At 48.2% G+C, this 15,165-nt stretch overlaps 1 protein-coding gene across 23 annotated transcripts in view; it reads right to left on the bottom strand.

The window, feature by feature from the left end:
- The window catches only part of COL13A1 (collagen type XIII alpha 1 chain), a 77,911-nt gene that overhangs the window by 17,394 nt on the left and 45,352 nt on the right, over positions 1-15,165 (bottom strand). For 15 of the 23 annotated variants that reach the window (XM_040703194.2, XM_040703193.2, XM_040703203.2 and 12 more), the window contains 15 exons: positions 14,714-14,830; positions 14,222-14,263; positions 13,351-13,377; positions 12,595-12,630; positions 11,222-11,284; positions 10,589-10,615; positions 7,305-7,349; positions 5,685-5,717; positions 4,900-4,926; positions 4,207-4,269; positions 2,202-2,246; positions 1,648-1,734; positions 1,399-1,443; positions 847-891; positions 174-242 (listed from right to left, as the gene is read on the bottom strand). In XM_040703194.2, the coding sequence (XP_040559128.1) occupies positions 174-242; positions 847-891; positions 1,399-1,443; positions 1,648-1,734; positions 2,202-2,246; positions 4,207-4,269; positions 4,900-4,926; positions 5,685-5,717; positions 7,305-7,349; positions 10,589-10,615; positions 11,222-11,284; positions 12,595-12,630; positions 13,351-13,377; positions 14,222-14,263; positions 14,714-14,830 (771 nt within the window). The remainder of the gene's footprint in view (positions 1-173; positions 243-846; positions 892-1,398; positions 1,444-1,647; positions 1,735-2,201; positions 2,247-4,206; positions 4,270-4,899; positions 4,927-5,684; positions 5,718-7,304; positions 7,350-10,588; positions 10,616-11,221; positions 11,285-12,594; positions 12,631-13,350; positions 13,378-14,221; positions 14,264-14,713; positions 14,831-15,165) is intronic. The other 8 variants (XM_040703201.2, XM_040703198.2, XM_040703207.2 and 5 more) reach the window with 8 other exon arrangements.

Raw genomic sequence — 15,165 nt, 5'->3', positions numbered from 1 at the left:
ACACAGATATTTATCAGAACAGTACACAGGGAACTGTGGGACTAAGGGTGCTGTAGAATAACCAAATATTTTTCTTTGCTGTTAGTGCTGAGGAAGATTTACACTGTGCTGGGTTTTCTGCATCTTCTAGGAAACCAAACAGTCACCTCATGGATAGCAGGACAGTTGCTCACCTGGAGAGCTTCACTGATGTTACCATCATAGTCCATCATTTCATCCTTTCCAGGCTCTCCTTTGGGGCCCTGCAAAAAATCCAACCTTCAGTCAGAGCTTTGGGATCGCCCTTCCCACAGTGTCGCCTGGGAGCTATGGGGGTCACCCTAAAAAAATGGGAGCCTCAGAGAGGGATCTGTTTCACAAGGTTCCAGTTTTTCATTTCTTGAACAAAGCTCTTAAAAGCGTATTTTATAGAGGGAACACTATAGAGCTGTAGCCAGATGACCTCCATGTTATCATGCCATCACCGTCAGAGTTTACAAGTCTGGTATATGGTGAAGCTGAGGCCAGAATCCAGGAACTGTGTCCACTGTCAGATTTGCATTTTCATTTGCAGGTATGCCAAGGGCCTGAATTCAGACTGTGTACCCAGACCGCCTCCTCCTACAAATAAGCATTCACCCTGACGAGGTTAGGAGGTCTTCTCCCCTGAAGGAGCAGTATTTTCTGATGAAGATATGGAGAAAGGGCTTGCAAAGTTAACCACTACCCAGCTTGTAAGCCCTTTGAGCAATGGTGAGAATATTGAGAAAGCAAAGGCCCAAGCTAGACCATCAGTGTGGTCCCACTACCCTTAAATCTCTTTGAAGGGCCAAAACTATTCAAAAGGACCAGTGAAGAGATACCTACCCTTGGCCCCATGGGTCCCTGCTCTCCCGGTGCACCACGTTCTCCCTGTAACAAGAGGATGCTGTTAGCAATACCCATCACTTCAGCTGCTTGAACTCCAGCAACCACTGCACTCTACAAGTCCTCTAAAACAGCTTCCAACTAGGTTGGAATAGAAAGCCTTGCACGTAACCTGCAATAATTCAGTAACACCACAAAGGAGCTCTGTAGGTTTTTCTTCTGAGAAAGTACGCTTGCAAAATACCTGGAGGTACACCTGTTCCCCGGGCCAGCTTGACATACTCTCTGGCACACCAGAGATTCAGTGTGCTTCACCAGCAGCTGCTGCTGGAAGAGCTGGTTCTGAGGGATCAGGTCAGCCTGCTCCGTTAACATCGGTACAGTCACTAAGCAAGTGGTGGCCAAGTCTGTTCCTCTGCTTAACCTTATGCTTTTCACCTTCACCCTAAACAGCTCAGTTTTAAAATGCTTCATTTCTGCTAAGTTTTTAACACACAGGAATATTTTTGCGATACCAAACCCAGAGCTGGGGTGCCCACAAGCCCTCTGTACCTTTTCCCCCCGTGATCCTGCAGCACCAACGTCACCAGCTTCTCCCTGAGAGAAAAATAAATGGATTGGTCTGAATTGCATGGACAGGGTGCAACTCCACTGCTGGCTTTGCTTTCCCAGGAGGAAGAACTGCACCCCGGTGTGTCACACCTCCTCAGTTAACCCCAGTCTCCACCCATGACTTCACACTCCAATACCTTTCTCCACCACCCAGTGCCAAAAGAACAAACTCAAGGGTAAACTGCTTACCTTTGGTCCAGGGGGACCGGGCAGACCAGGAGGACCAGGTTCCCCTTTGCCTCCCACCAAGGCATTCTCACCATTTCCCTTCTCTCCCTGAGTGCAAGGAAAAACAAAATCACATCTCATTCCATCTCTCTAATTTCACTTGCCAAGCTGCTGGCTCAGAGGGACAGGGCTCAGAACAAGCTTAGCCAGTGTCCTTCCCTCTGCTGGCCTCTGAATAGCTCAGGAACATCCCTGCCCCAAGCAGCCAGCTGTGTGTGGCCGAGGGCCAGGCCAGTACAGCTCTGACTGGGGGCTCCAGCAGTAAGAGGAAAGCAGTGTTCACATGGCATTGTCATTAAACCCTCATGTTTCCTGATGTGGTCACTGTCATTAAGTGCATCATCCCCTTTTCCAAAGGGCAAGTTCCTGGTGAAAGTCTGACTGAAGGTGTGATTGCTATCTACATCTCAGACTGTAAAACTCCAAAATATCATAGGGAAAGGGCTGCACACAGCTGGCACAGGGAAGAAGGAAAGGAAACAAAGAGTGGTCTCCAACTCATGGAAAATACAAACCTTCGGGCCAGGGAGCCCAGGGTCACCAGCTCGGCCCTTCTCGCCCTGTTGAGGAAACAGACACAGTCAGGAGCTGAGTCTGCAGGTTGTCCTGGACAAGCAGCCAAAGGATAAGTTAAGTTCATAGAATCATAGAATCATTAAGGTTGGAAAAGACCTCTAAGATCATCTGGCCCAACTGGCCACCTACCACCAATACTGCCTACTAAACAATGTCTCTAAGTACTACCTCACCCTTTCACCCACCACTTCCCTGGGCAACCTTACCCTCAGTAGTGAAGTTCCTCACCACATCTAATGAAGGATGGAGATTCTCCTTGGCCCTCCTCTTACTGTCATTGTATTGGTAAACACATTTTTTTGTTGTCCCTGACAACAAAAGTTGCTCCTGCTTTCAAACCTCTGTCCTTTCCTTTCAGGGACTTTATTTTAGGCAACCAAGGCACCTGCCAGCAGTACCTGCTCAAGCAGGTGACTGCTTTCTCCTATGTTTTTGCATATTTCCACACACCATTGCCCTATCTTCCCAAATGAAAATGAGTGGGGCAGGGATTCAGAATCCTCTTTTCTCTTTCTTATTGCTCATTTAGGTCCTTTCTCCTGTCAGCCCTTCAGCATGAGTTCTCCCCATTCCACACACCTCGAGAAGCTGCTGCCCAGAATGAAGGACTTTCTCCATGCCCTGACAGAGTTCCACTCTTCCTACACAATCTGTCCACTTCCCAACTCTCATTGTTCAGACCTCTCAGGTTCAGTGGCTGACACTGCTTTGGCAAGAATCTCACAACCCACACTCCTTCCTACACCTATCCCAATGGAATGAATCCTGCTCCTGGATCCAAACCCCAGTCTCATTATGTTCTTTAAATGAAAGCAGTGCAGCAACTCAGCTATCAGCCGAACTCTGTGACACACAGTGGTAGTGACAAGCAGTGAAGAGAGTGGCAAAAATGGCAAGAAGAGGCGATGGTTTGAGACCTGCTGATGTGATGCCTGGTGAGCATGGCCTGCAGATGAGCTGTGCAAGGCGCCGTGTACAATGAGCAAAGAGGGTGTCCAACACCAGCACTCGCTTGGTGAAATGACTTTGCTTAGTTCACCATGGCATTCAGATCATCCTTTGAATTACTGGTAAGAGATTTGTGTTTTTTTTCCTGAAATTAAGTTCTGTTCTGCCTACTCCATCCAACAGCTAAACCCATGGTTCTCAGCTACAGGGTGCTGCATGGGACTCTGTGTTTTGTAAGGACAGTCTAACAGCGCCTTCTTCGTTGCCAGGAAGAGAGGTTTCAAATGCGTCATCAGAAAAAGGTTTTCTTACCTGCAATCCTCATGTCTCCAAAATTGACTGGTGCAGATTACAAAGAACAATTCAAAACCTCTCTTCTTTGCCTCTCTCCACAAAAGCAGTGCAGCAGACCAACAAGGCCAGCACAGAGGTCCCCTTGGTGCCATGCTGCTGCCTGCACAGGCAGGTGCTGCACACCAGTCTCATCAGAGCTCAGGGGCACACATCTGACATGCAGAAGGCTTGCATCCGTGCTCCAAGAGCAGACATGCACTTTCCATGGAAAATAATTAACAAGCACTAATCTTTTTGTTTGTTTGTTTGTTCTAGGCAATTCTGAAGTGCAGTGGCCCATTCCTTTAAGGTGATTTGGCCTGGAAGGCCCCCACCCAACTCTCTTCTCATAGCCACATTCTGCCTTTCTCTGCTTTTGGTGCCATACTTCTCATTCAAGGATCATGCCCGTAGGGGCTACACAGAACTGCCTTTAATTGTTCCCAGGAAAAGACTGTGTCCTGGGTACTTCACACTGCCCTGCTGGCTGCCAGCCCCTCACCTCCTACAAGCGAGACATGCAAACACACTTCACCAACAGGGCAAGAGCCAGAAAAGGACACATGATCCCTGCAAGCGCAACAATGCAACGCAAAGCAGGCTGCTGCCAGCTCCCACTCCTGGGGAACACAGCACACCAAGCCCAAACACACAATATCCTACCCGCTGCCCCCTTTTCCCTGGCAAACCTGGGGGGCCCATCCTCCCTGGGACTCCAGGCTCTCCCTTCATGGGGAAGAAAAGAGACAGAGAGCGTCTGTTACATGGCCACCGCATACTGTAACACAACCCAGTGAGCCTCAAACAAGAGGAGCCAGCTGTTCAGAAACCAAGCCGGCTGCTTAGTGATGGAGAGTGACGGGGTATTTTTGTACCATGCCCGCCACAGGATCTCACACCAGGTCACGCTATGCTGAAACTGGGCAAGAGCAGAGACAGCACGGGGAAGCCCTCAGTGTGTGACAGAAGAACAATGTCCCACAGTCCTTGATGCACCGTGGCAGTACCTCTGGTGGGCACTGACGTGCTGGGAGGCAGAGGAAGCAAGCCGGCTGAGTGAAGTGTGCCGTGGACATTTTGTGGGGTAGGGAGAAGGGAGGAAGGCAGCTGGAAGGTAATCCCACCAACAGACACCAGCAGGAGGGAGCGGATCTGTTTGCAGGATGGCCTCTCACTGTACACTCTTGCCATTTACTATTGCCATTGCTTATGCTGGCAGGTGTCACTAAGACCTTGGGGAGTGCAGAGCTATTCCTCAGCTGCTCTGGGAAGTGTGTGTGTGTGGTGGGGGGGGAATCACAAGAAAAATCACAAACAAAACAGAAGCAGAGCCCCAGAGCAATGCTTTCCAAGTACCTTTTCTCCTGGAGTCCCAGGCTCACCCTGGTAAGGAGGAGACAAGAAAATAAAGTGAGAAAGTAGAAAGTGAGGACAAAACATCCTAGAGCTAACAGGGTGGAGGAAGGAGCATTCATCCGTGGAGGTCTTGGGGCGTGAGGATGCTTTAAATGCCTATTAGTACTTCTACCCAAAGCTTGTTTCATCTTCATTAGCCAGCTCCTAAGCTGCCGAAAATAAACAGCAAGATGGATTAACCACCTTGCTATGCTTCAAGAGAAGACTTACCATCGTAAGTCAAGACTCATCTGCTGGCACTCACCTGCTGGGACTAAGGAATTTACCTTACTCCTATCTCTGCACAGGAGCACAGCAAAGCTGAAAATACAGCCAGGATGGGGGGATGCGTCAATATGGGAACAGCACAGCATCAGGGCAAAAAGCTGTCCCCACCAGTTCTGAGGATAACCTCTTTATCTCTGCTTTCTCCTCAGCAGCTGGAGTCAGTCAGGACATCAAACCTCAGCTCCACCAGGGTGACTTACAGCCCCTACGTTGGCACCCGGCTCACTTTTTGCTCAGCTGCCATCCCAGCACTGTTGTGGAGTGCCACCTGTCTCTGCTCAGGGCGGTGTGGAGTAGCAGATGCAGCTGAGGACAGATCTAGCTTCTCTGCCAGAAGCTACAGCAGTTCTGCCGTTCTCCTTCAGTGGGAGCTGTTTGACCACTTTCCTTCGCTCTCAGCTCTCCCTGGCTCTTAAATGTGCGCTTCTTGAGACACTGAAGCATAGAGCAAAACTGACCTTCATCCCTGCCGTGGCTGTCCCAGGAGCACCCTGACAGAAAGAGAAGACAGGAACACTTTGTTTGAAACGGAATTAATTATTTGATATATGTATATTATTATTATTATTTTAAGAAACAAAACACTATCAGCCAAAGTGGAACTATAAAGGCAAAATCCACATCTTTTCCTTTCCAAAACTCAGAAGTAATGCTGTAACACCACACAGCACACATCCTCCTTCCCTACATGGGTCGTTCACCTATGACAGTGGCTCTGCTTTCCAGAAAGCTCACCCAAAGACAGACGACATGGGCACAACCCAGTTAGGAAAACCAGATTTCTACCCCGAGCGTCAGCCCTGCTGGTGAAACCGAGGCCAACAAGCAGCATCAAATCAAGTAACCAAGGAAAGCAAAGTCAGATCGAGGACCAAACACGCCATTCAGTTTGATCCCAGATACATCAGCTCAAGCACTCCGAGGAACACTGGTTTGTAACACCAGAGCCTTGGTCTTATTCACCCATATTCCGTTCTCATCTCAGGAGACTAACACTGCAGTAAGGCGGCTTCAGGAGAGCTGTGAAGCCAGCCACCCTACGGGATGAAAGGACTCCCAAGCATGACCACATTCTCCTCAACAGCAGGAAAAAAATTGCAGGTCTTTGGCATCAACCCTTTGCTCTGGAATCTCTGTGTTAGTACGAGTTAGGGCCTGGTGAAAGCATCCAGTTACAAAAGCAAATATGAGGGATAACAGAGGTTGAAGGAGGGGGAGGAGGTGAAGTAGTGTTAGAAGGTGTGATATAATATAGGGTTTGGGATGTAGCACATGAGGCAGAGAGGAGGTCTGGGAGCCAAGTTCAATGTGAAGAGAGCTTGGAAAAGTTCGAACAAGGAAGAGTGGGGAGCCAGAGAGCAGCAGGATCATACCTCTCAGCTTTCTGAAACAAATCAGGGACAAAGCTAAAAAACACAAGGACAGAAGATGGAGATCAGGGATTCTATGCAATAAAAGGGGAAAAAAGCATTCCAGAATTTCTCAGGGGTCAGTAGGTTTTAGTGAATACGGACTAGAGTCATGAAAGGGATTATGTGCAGAAAGTGGCTTGAGTTAGGCTTTCATGGTACGTTTGGGATGCCTGTTCCTCACTTTGGCCTTTAAATGGCAGTGGATGCAGATGTTATTTTGTAGTACTTATTCTAAAGCTGCCATGCACACACATGCAGGCTTGCTCACGCACACTGGCCCTGATCCATCGCTGCATCAGTCCAGGTTCACACTTTCATAACCCTGCTGACTGCAGTGGGCTAACACATTGGGACCCCCATTTTATGAAATGCCAATTTCCTAGAACATTGGTAACTGGCTGTTCTCACTAGCATTAAGATCCTAATGTTGCAAGACAGCATCAGACTGGGTATGCCATTTGCTTTTTAAAACACTTCTCTCCCCATGGTCACTGTCATGAATTAGGCCCTATACTTTGCAATTTAGAAGCAGAAAGAATTCAGCTGAGGACAGTCATCGACCAGCAGACACACACACCAATCCAGGTGATGCTTGCGCATCAGGGACAGCTGAGTGGTAAGGGCGAGATCAGGCAGACAAGCATCACTCCACTGTTCACAAAGTACCTTCATGCCATGTCTTCCTGGCAGCCCTGGCATGCCTCTCTCCCCCTGGAAGCAGAGCAAGAAACAGAAAAAGAGCAACAGATACAGCATGAGTCCTCCTAGAGCCCTGCAGGGAGGGCCAAGCACATGCCTATAATCTTGAGGGGCACCGTGGCCCTTTTGACTCTTTTGAGTGTCTAGTCCTTGCTTGGAAGGTTGAGTACTTCCCATCCTATGCAGTATATTGTGTTCATACGCAAGAAAAGCAAACCAGTAATTATGAATGCTTTGTACTAGAGAAGTGAAGATCACCTTGTGCCCCTCTTTCCTAGCTGTGTGCTGTTTTTCTTCTTAAATGAAGAGACCAGTGCTGTCTGTTGGGCAGCACCCATGCTGCGGGGTCTAGCCCCACAGAGCAGCCCTGCACAGGGAAGTAACCCAGAGTTTCCTGGAAGGTGCCACCTGCCTGAAGAGCTCTTTAATTATTTAGCCCTGCAAAAGCAAAGCCATCCCAGTGAGAGCAAGATAACCTCTTACAGGGAGCAAGTTACAGAGCAACCACACTACCTTGACATTTCCTGACGATGGCCCCAGCACACTCACACAGCCCTCATTAACACCTGCAGGATCACACAGGCACTAGAGCTAATTAGAGAGCAGAAACAAGCACAGCACTGCATCATCAAAGAGCAGTAAGAAACCTTGGGGCCAATGCCAGACGACAAGCAGGAAAAGCAACTCTCCAGAATATCTCTAAGCCCCTAATTAGTTGGAAATCTTTGCAAGACAGTAAGGTCTTACAGAGTGGTCCTGCTGTGTCCTTTGGGCCAGGGAAGGGCTACACAGGGTGCCACAGCCAGCACCAGAACAAGGCAGCCAAGCCAGAAACTGAGAAATATCACCAAGGGCAGATGCCAGAAGCAAAATGCCTGGCTCACATCCCCAGATTATGATTGCTCTTTTCTCAGAGCATGGGAAAAATCCTCATCCTAAGGACCATCTCAAAAAAGAGAAAAATATACATTAGCTAGGCCAAAAGTGATCGTTAACCTGTGGATAGCAAATCAAATGCTTATTCAAATGACCCAGCTGGTCATACTTACAGCTTGTGTAATGGCCTTCATGCAACACTACTGTCGACCTCAAGGTTAGGAACAAGAGGTTTGAATGCAACCTGCAAGCTTCTTCAACAGGGAAGGGCCCGAAATGTTCTCCGCTACCAGGAAAAGCAGTGATGAGCTATGTAAAATGGGTCCATACAGGTAACAATGAATCACCTATAGTATTTGAACTGGGCTCCCCAGACAAAAAGAAAATAGACTCTGGCCATTGGTAATTGAATCCAAGGGTGGAAACATTAAAAGCTTCCCAGGGTCCCAAACGGCCTTCCTGGAAGGGAGGCAGACAGGAAAGAAGAAATTTCCAAAGGCAACAAATTCATGCACCATGTGGATGTTCAGGAGCTGCTACTGGCTGATGTCTGGCTGCTGATTTAGGGGTATCTCTGCACTTGTATTTCAATCCCTCAGAGCAAAGAAGAAAGGAAAGAAAGAAAAGTGATATTGACAGTAACAAATGAAAGTCAGCGTGTGGAAGAATAGGCTGGTTTGGGACTGGGAGGTGACCCTATGGAGTTCCTATTTATTAGCACAGAAAGCACAGCAGGTTTCATCTCCACTCTTATGAAGCAAGATGAGTAAGGGCCCAAGTAGCTACAGCATGTCCCCAGGCTCTCACTGAGTCATTGCTCTCTAACAGAACAGAGAAGCCTCTCAAGTGTGCATGACCCTGAGATACCACTGAAGCCTTGGAGACTTTCCTTTTGCCAGAGCCCAAATACAAAGAGCAGACAGAATTGCTGCAGAGTGTAGAAACAGTGGGAGGAAAGGATTGCCTCCCTCTCTGCTTGGTACAGGCTGCCTTGCAGTAACAGGTGCCAGTTGGTTTCCCCATCTCTGCCCCTGTTCCTCTCTCAGAGCCACTGAGAAAATAGGAAGAGGAGTCCCTGAGGAGTCCATAGGATCTCCCCAAAACACACTGATGCCAAAAACTCAATTGGAGTTGAATAATAGGTTTAGGAGGCCTTCCCAGACCCAGTATATATTGCATATGGTTTGTTTTCATCTCATCTGGGACTAGGAAATTGCTGTTAGTGTTCCAGGAGATAAATCAGGGGCCGATTAGCGCTTGTATGTGGGTGCAGGCAGAGCAGGAGCCTGCTGACTGTGAGACGTGGGAGCACAGAGTAGGGGTGGAATGTAGTGTTTCCTTCCAGACGTGTCTCCCACCTAGGCCACTACAATCCTTCAGTTCAGCTTAGCAGGAGATCATCTGGCTGTTAAGACAGCAGAAAATGTGTAGCTCCCAAAACACACTAGTTCTGGGTGCAATTCTGCTCTAATTTGCACTAGCACAGACTAGGAGCTTTGTGCTCGATGGAATTACACCGATGTGAAGATGAATACGGGGAAACCTTTGGACTTTACATGCACAACTGCTGCTGTGATACTCAACTATAAAACCAAAGCCTGCGTTCCCAAAGGATTTTTCTTTAAATTCTACATAACACATTCACGTTAAGTTCTGAAGGTGCCTTTTCTGCCTTTAAATAGCAATCCACCCAGATGGAAAAAATATAGAAAGTGTATATGCTGCACAATAAATGAGATGCATGTCACATATGAAATACTTTAAATGTATGTGTCACTGCTAATGCTTTTCAAAGTACTACAGAACCAGCTCTTTCTCATGATGTTTGAAATGTATGGCACGACGGAGTATGCTCTGACTCAGTGAACACTTACCAATGTTATAATGTTTTAAGCACAATCTACATTAAGTTATATACTTTAAATATATGGATACAGTAAATTTTAGTCAAACAGATAACATCTGGGCACAGAGCATAGAAGTCTGTAAGAAGTGTCCAGAAACAGACAAAAGAGCCTGGTGCCAAACCCCAGCCTGAGTTGCAGAGATTGAGTGGATTTGATGCGTCAGCTAACCAGATTTTATGAGGAAACCCCAACCCATCCCATCAAATGGAGAGACGTAACAAATCATTTGCAAGCTTCGTAGTCAGAGAAATGCCTTTGGTAAGAATCAAATTCCACCAAATGGATAAAGGGTGCTTTTATTGCCTGAGCTTGGAGAGTCTGTTTGTGGTTAATTGCAGCACAGATGTGTACTCCATTAAATACCCCGCAGAGCTGCTCAGACCCACCTTCCTCTTACAACCCATCAGCCCAAGGAGCAGCATCTCCCAGATATCTAACATGGTAGAAAACCACATTCCTCATACCTACCTTTATGCCAGTGTTCCCTTTTTCACCCTGCCCAGCGAAGAACAGACAGAGAGAAAACACACAGAAGGACAGTGAATGCGAGGAGAAATTGAGCAAGCAGAACAATCCTTGCAGCAAGGGCTAAAGAGAAAGTTGCCAAAGAAGGGAGTATGTAATAAAGGCAAGCACAGGTCTCTGGAGAGACCACAACACCAGTCTGAACATTGGCTGTAACCCATCATCCCTCCTGGGAACTGCAAGGCAGTGTACCTTGCTGGAGTGGATGCTGGAGGTAGTCCATGCTAATGCTTCCTACATATTTTGGGTGTAGACTAATCAACCATCAAGCTGTTTCGTGGAGCAGACCCAGCCTTAATGCAAAACCATCTAAAAGCTGGATCAGACTTATTCTTGAACGGGCCTGTGCAGGGCTAATCCTCATCCAGGTTCAGGACAGCAGGGAATTGCTCTGGCCAAAAATCCTCCAGGCCTTTCACACAGGAGCAAGTCTCTGTTTACATGGCTTGTACTCTGCTACAGAGAATCTGCACCTGGGCCCTGACTCGCTGTATTTCTTTAGCATCTTTAGGCTTTGTGCCACTCACTCATTTGCCCCTGGGAGACAGCCTCGCTGGTGCCATGTTTAAGAGTTACCTTGGGGCCAGTAGCTCCAGGGAGGCCATGTGCACCAGGCAGGCCTGACATGCCAGCCTCACCCTGAGAAAGAGAAGAGAGGAAACAGAAAGCAGCAAACACAGTGATGAGCAAACAAAAAACAAAAAACAAACAAACAAAAAAAAAACAGCACATAGGATGCCCAGGTCAGAAGTGACAGGAGAGAGACGTCCGACACAGAAGTGCCCACCACGCACCAACCTCCCCTCTGGGTCTCACCAGGGCAGGAGCACCATTTTGTGTCAAAAAAGATGTTCAGTGTGCAAAAAGTATGGCTTGAAGGAAATGGTCCCACAGACTTGCATCGTATCAGAGCCAACATCTTTGCCAAGCTCTTTGCCTTGTTGTCCCTTTCCCTGATGCACACACCAGGGGAGGATTTTCTTCCCTACTTTCCCTACCTTCCCTACATTCCTTCTACATTTCCAGAAGATTGCAAGCTTGGGCTCATTCTCCTGAGAACCTTTGCTCGGTGAGTAAATGAGCCAGGCTAGTTGTTTTGTGTGAGTGGAGCTCTAAGGAGAGACCCTTGTCATGAGGTCATTGCAGAGACCCCCTCACTGCCCCCCACATGCTGAGAGCCACCCGCCCAGCGCACTTAGAACAGGATGGGCTCTGAATGGAAAAACCAACGGACAGTTCACTGCAAGAGGAGGCAATAAATTGTGTCTGTCTGTAGGAGTGGGCTGTGGTCCGTGGGGGCTATAATTTCCACTTCCTAACATAACAGAACCTTCTCAGTTTATACAGAACTAATTAAAAAGCTCTCAGGTCTTGCCTTTTTGCCCACAGAGCACCCATAAAGCAGTCCAGAGATAACATGAGACACGGGACTCCTGCCTGCTGGGAGCATTTGCCTTCCCCTTCTCCCACTGACATCCCTTTAGCAGTACCTCTTCATTCCCTCTTTCCCCTTTGATCTTCCTTTGTGCTTCTCCCTGTCTCTGCACTACGTCCTCCAGACTTGACTCAACCCTGCTGTTAGTTAGCTGCTGTTGCAGACCTGCAGGCAATGCCATCTTCTGCCTTTTAACCCAGGAAAGGATCAAATACCAAGTCATAAGCCAGGATGTGGTCCTTTCTAGTAGTATAAGAGCTAGATCTAAGTCTGGAAGGGGGTATGGGTAGGGAGAAATCTGTACCATTGCTGCCAGAGGGTTAAAGACATCTCTGGGTCCCAACTTTCCTTACACAGGTGAGCATTAGGGGATGATGGATCCGTGACAGCCCTTGGTCCAGTGAAAGGAGCTCAGCAAGGAGCTCCAGAGGAGCCCAGAGATTTGCAGTTGTCATCCCACAAGGCGTGAGTGCAGCTTAATTCATTTAGCAGTATTGGAACTGCCCCCTCTTACCTTTCTGCCAGGGTATCCTTGAATCCCAGGGTCTCCCTGCAAAAGGCAAGAAGACAAAACAAAATGAGGCTTGGCCTGAGAAGAATAAATCCCTGCCACTTCCCCTGGGGCCATTCCACAAGGCCTTTGGCTCAGAATGACTCCCCACCGAATCCCTGAGCCTACAGGCTCTGAGGTCCCTGTTACCTACAGTGACTGAACCCTAGGAGGAGAGGCATAGTGAGCACCAGCAGCCAGGTAACTCATGCTAGCTCCATGCCCCAGCTCTGTGGTTCCTATCTCCTCACCCTAGTGAAGTATCTCAAATAATAACAAATGGAGGTGGGCAGCAGCAGCTGAAAAACAACCACCACTACCCCCCCACTCTCACATTTTGGCAAGTGAATAAATGGGAAGTTGCGGTAGAGTTAACAATAGCATTGCAAAATCGGTTCCTGAAGCGCTAGTAAATGCTTTGAGAGTGGAAGAAGCCAATAAAGCTGTGTGTGGCAAAGAATTTTGCAAGAGGGGCTGATGAGGCGTGCCTTGCTCTGCTGAGATGCAACTCAGACACTTTGCCAGGACAAAACCCATGAGTCAGCACGCAGGCTGGGCCCTCTGGGCAGTACAGAGCTGGGCTAGAAATGTTTCTCAGATATTTGATGTAACCTCCTTTCCCCGTCTTTCACCTTCCACAATTCACACATCTCTCCGTGCTGGGAGAGTCCACCTCTCTGTTTATCACTTTGCTCCTCAAGATGAGGCCAGATGTCTCACCTTTGGTCCAGGAGGCCCAGGTAAGCCCTGCAAATAAAATCAAAACAGACACTGAAGTTAGCAAATGTAGACAATGCAATGCAAAGTGATGGGGGATGTTGACTGCTTTGATTTGAAATGCCCCTTTACAGAGATGACTTGCATTGGAGAGTTCAAACATCCCTGATCTATTCTTCATGTAAATACTTTTCTAACCCTCACTCCCAAATTTCATTTCATTATTTCATGCCCATGATGCTCCATTCTTCCAGGCCTGGTTTCTCTGAATCTGAAGACCAAAAAGCTGCTTTTCTTCATGCACTGTGCCCCAGAATCTTTCCTGTCTCTCTGGCTTTGCTTGAGAAACTCGTTCCCAGCCCACTGTGCAGCTCTGGAGTAAATCAGGGGTTGGCAGCTTTCTCTGACTAGCTAAATAGAGAGAGTATATTAACAAACAAACCACTTGTGTTTTCAAATGAGAAATAACCAAACAATTTACTTGATATGAAACATGAAGCACACCGGATATGCGTGAGTGCAAATATAAATAAACAAAAGATCCATACAGGAGCTGCCTTCCTGATGTGTGCAGACCAGAGAAAACTACCTTAGATAGGCTCTGATACCTCTATTACACCTGATTTTGCCTACCAATATCACTTCAAATGTTTATTCATCACATCCTTGGCTCCTTAGAGCTCAAAGAGAGATGAGGACAACTGAAATGATTACATGTAGAGAGGCGCTTTTGTCTCAGGGAATAAGACTGCCTCCTTCCTCTAGGAGGCCTTGAAGCAGATGGAAAACTCCTTTCACACTGCAGCCACTGCAGGGCCACCACATCATGCTTCTCCCCGGAGCTCTGGGAGCAGAGATGGTTTCTGGCACCCACCTTTCCATCTCTGCCAGGCTTCCCAGGTTCTCCAGCTCTGCCCTGTTGCAAGAGAGAAGTATGTTAGCATGCCCTATCCCCTGCTGTTTAGCAATAGATTGTATCTTAAAATGCGCTTCACTTTTTGTCCTCCTTGACTGCTTGTTACCTGCCTGAGAATGGGGCAGGAGAAGGACTTCAAAGGGGTGGCAGGGGTTTTATCAGCCAGCTTTTTGCAGCAAGCAGAATAATTACACCCTGTGTATTACTTCTCCACCTCTGAAGACAGCCAGAGGGAGGAGGAAACAGGGCTGGTGTGACCCACTCACGTGTGTGAACAGATAGCAACAGGGCAGGACCTTCCTGGGAACTTCTTCCTCCCCGCACATTCACCTTCCCTGGCATTCCCCTGTCCATGGCTATCTGGCTTCAGAAGGGGCAGCAAAGACCAGAGGAAATAGTCTGCACCCTAAGGAAAGAGGAAGCTGAAGGCTTTTTTGTAATTGGACTTACAGGTGGCCCAATCGGTCCAGGCTGTCCTGGGGTTCCCTCGGGTCCAGCTGGTCCAGCAGGCCCTGGCGGGCCGGGTGGCCCCGGAGGACCTTGGATTCCTGCTTGTCCTTGTTCACCCTGAGGTTTGTTAAGAGAAGAGTTACCAGCAGGCAGAGCCAACTCAACACACCGCCACCACAAGGGCACAAGGCGGGTGAGCGTGGCTGAAGCAGAAGAGGCAGAAGAAAAGCCCCAGGTTAGTGCCTGGAGAGGCTTCCAAGAGTGAGGCAGAGCCCTGCCAAGGACAGTCTGGCTGCCCTGGCAGGAGGAGACAGCACCCCAAGGTTTGCAAAGACATCCAAGGCCACCTTCTCAGAGCTTGCCTTACAAGTGATCTACAGGTGGCCAAGCAGTCCAAACACTTTGCACATCAAATGCCAATGTCTCTTGGGCTTCTCAAGAGGCTCTACAAA

This window comes from Gallus gallus, chromosome 6 (genome assembly GCF_016699485.2).
Source record: "Gallus gallus isolate bGalGal1 chromosome 6, bGalGal1.mat.broiler.GRCg7b, whole genome shotgun sequence".
In the NCBI taxonomy this organism is placed as follows: domain Eukaryota; kingdom Metazoa; phylum Chordata; class Aves; order Galliformes; family Phasianidae; genus Gallus; species Gallus gallus.
This window is presented reverse-complemented; position numbering and strand designations above follow the sequence as displayed.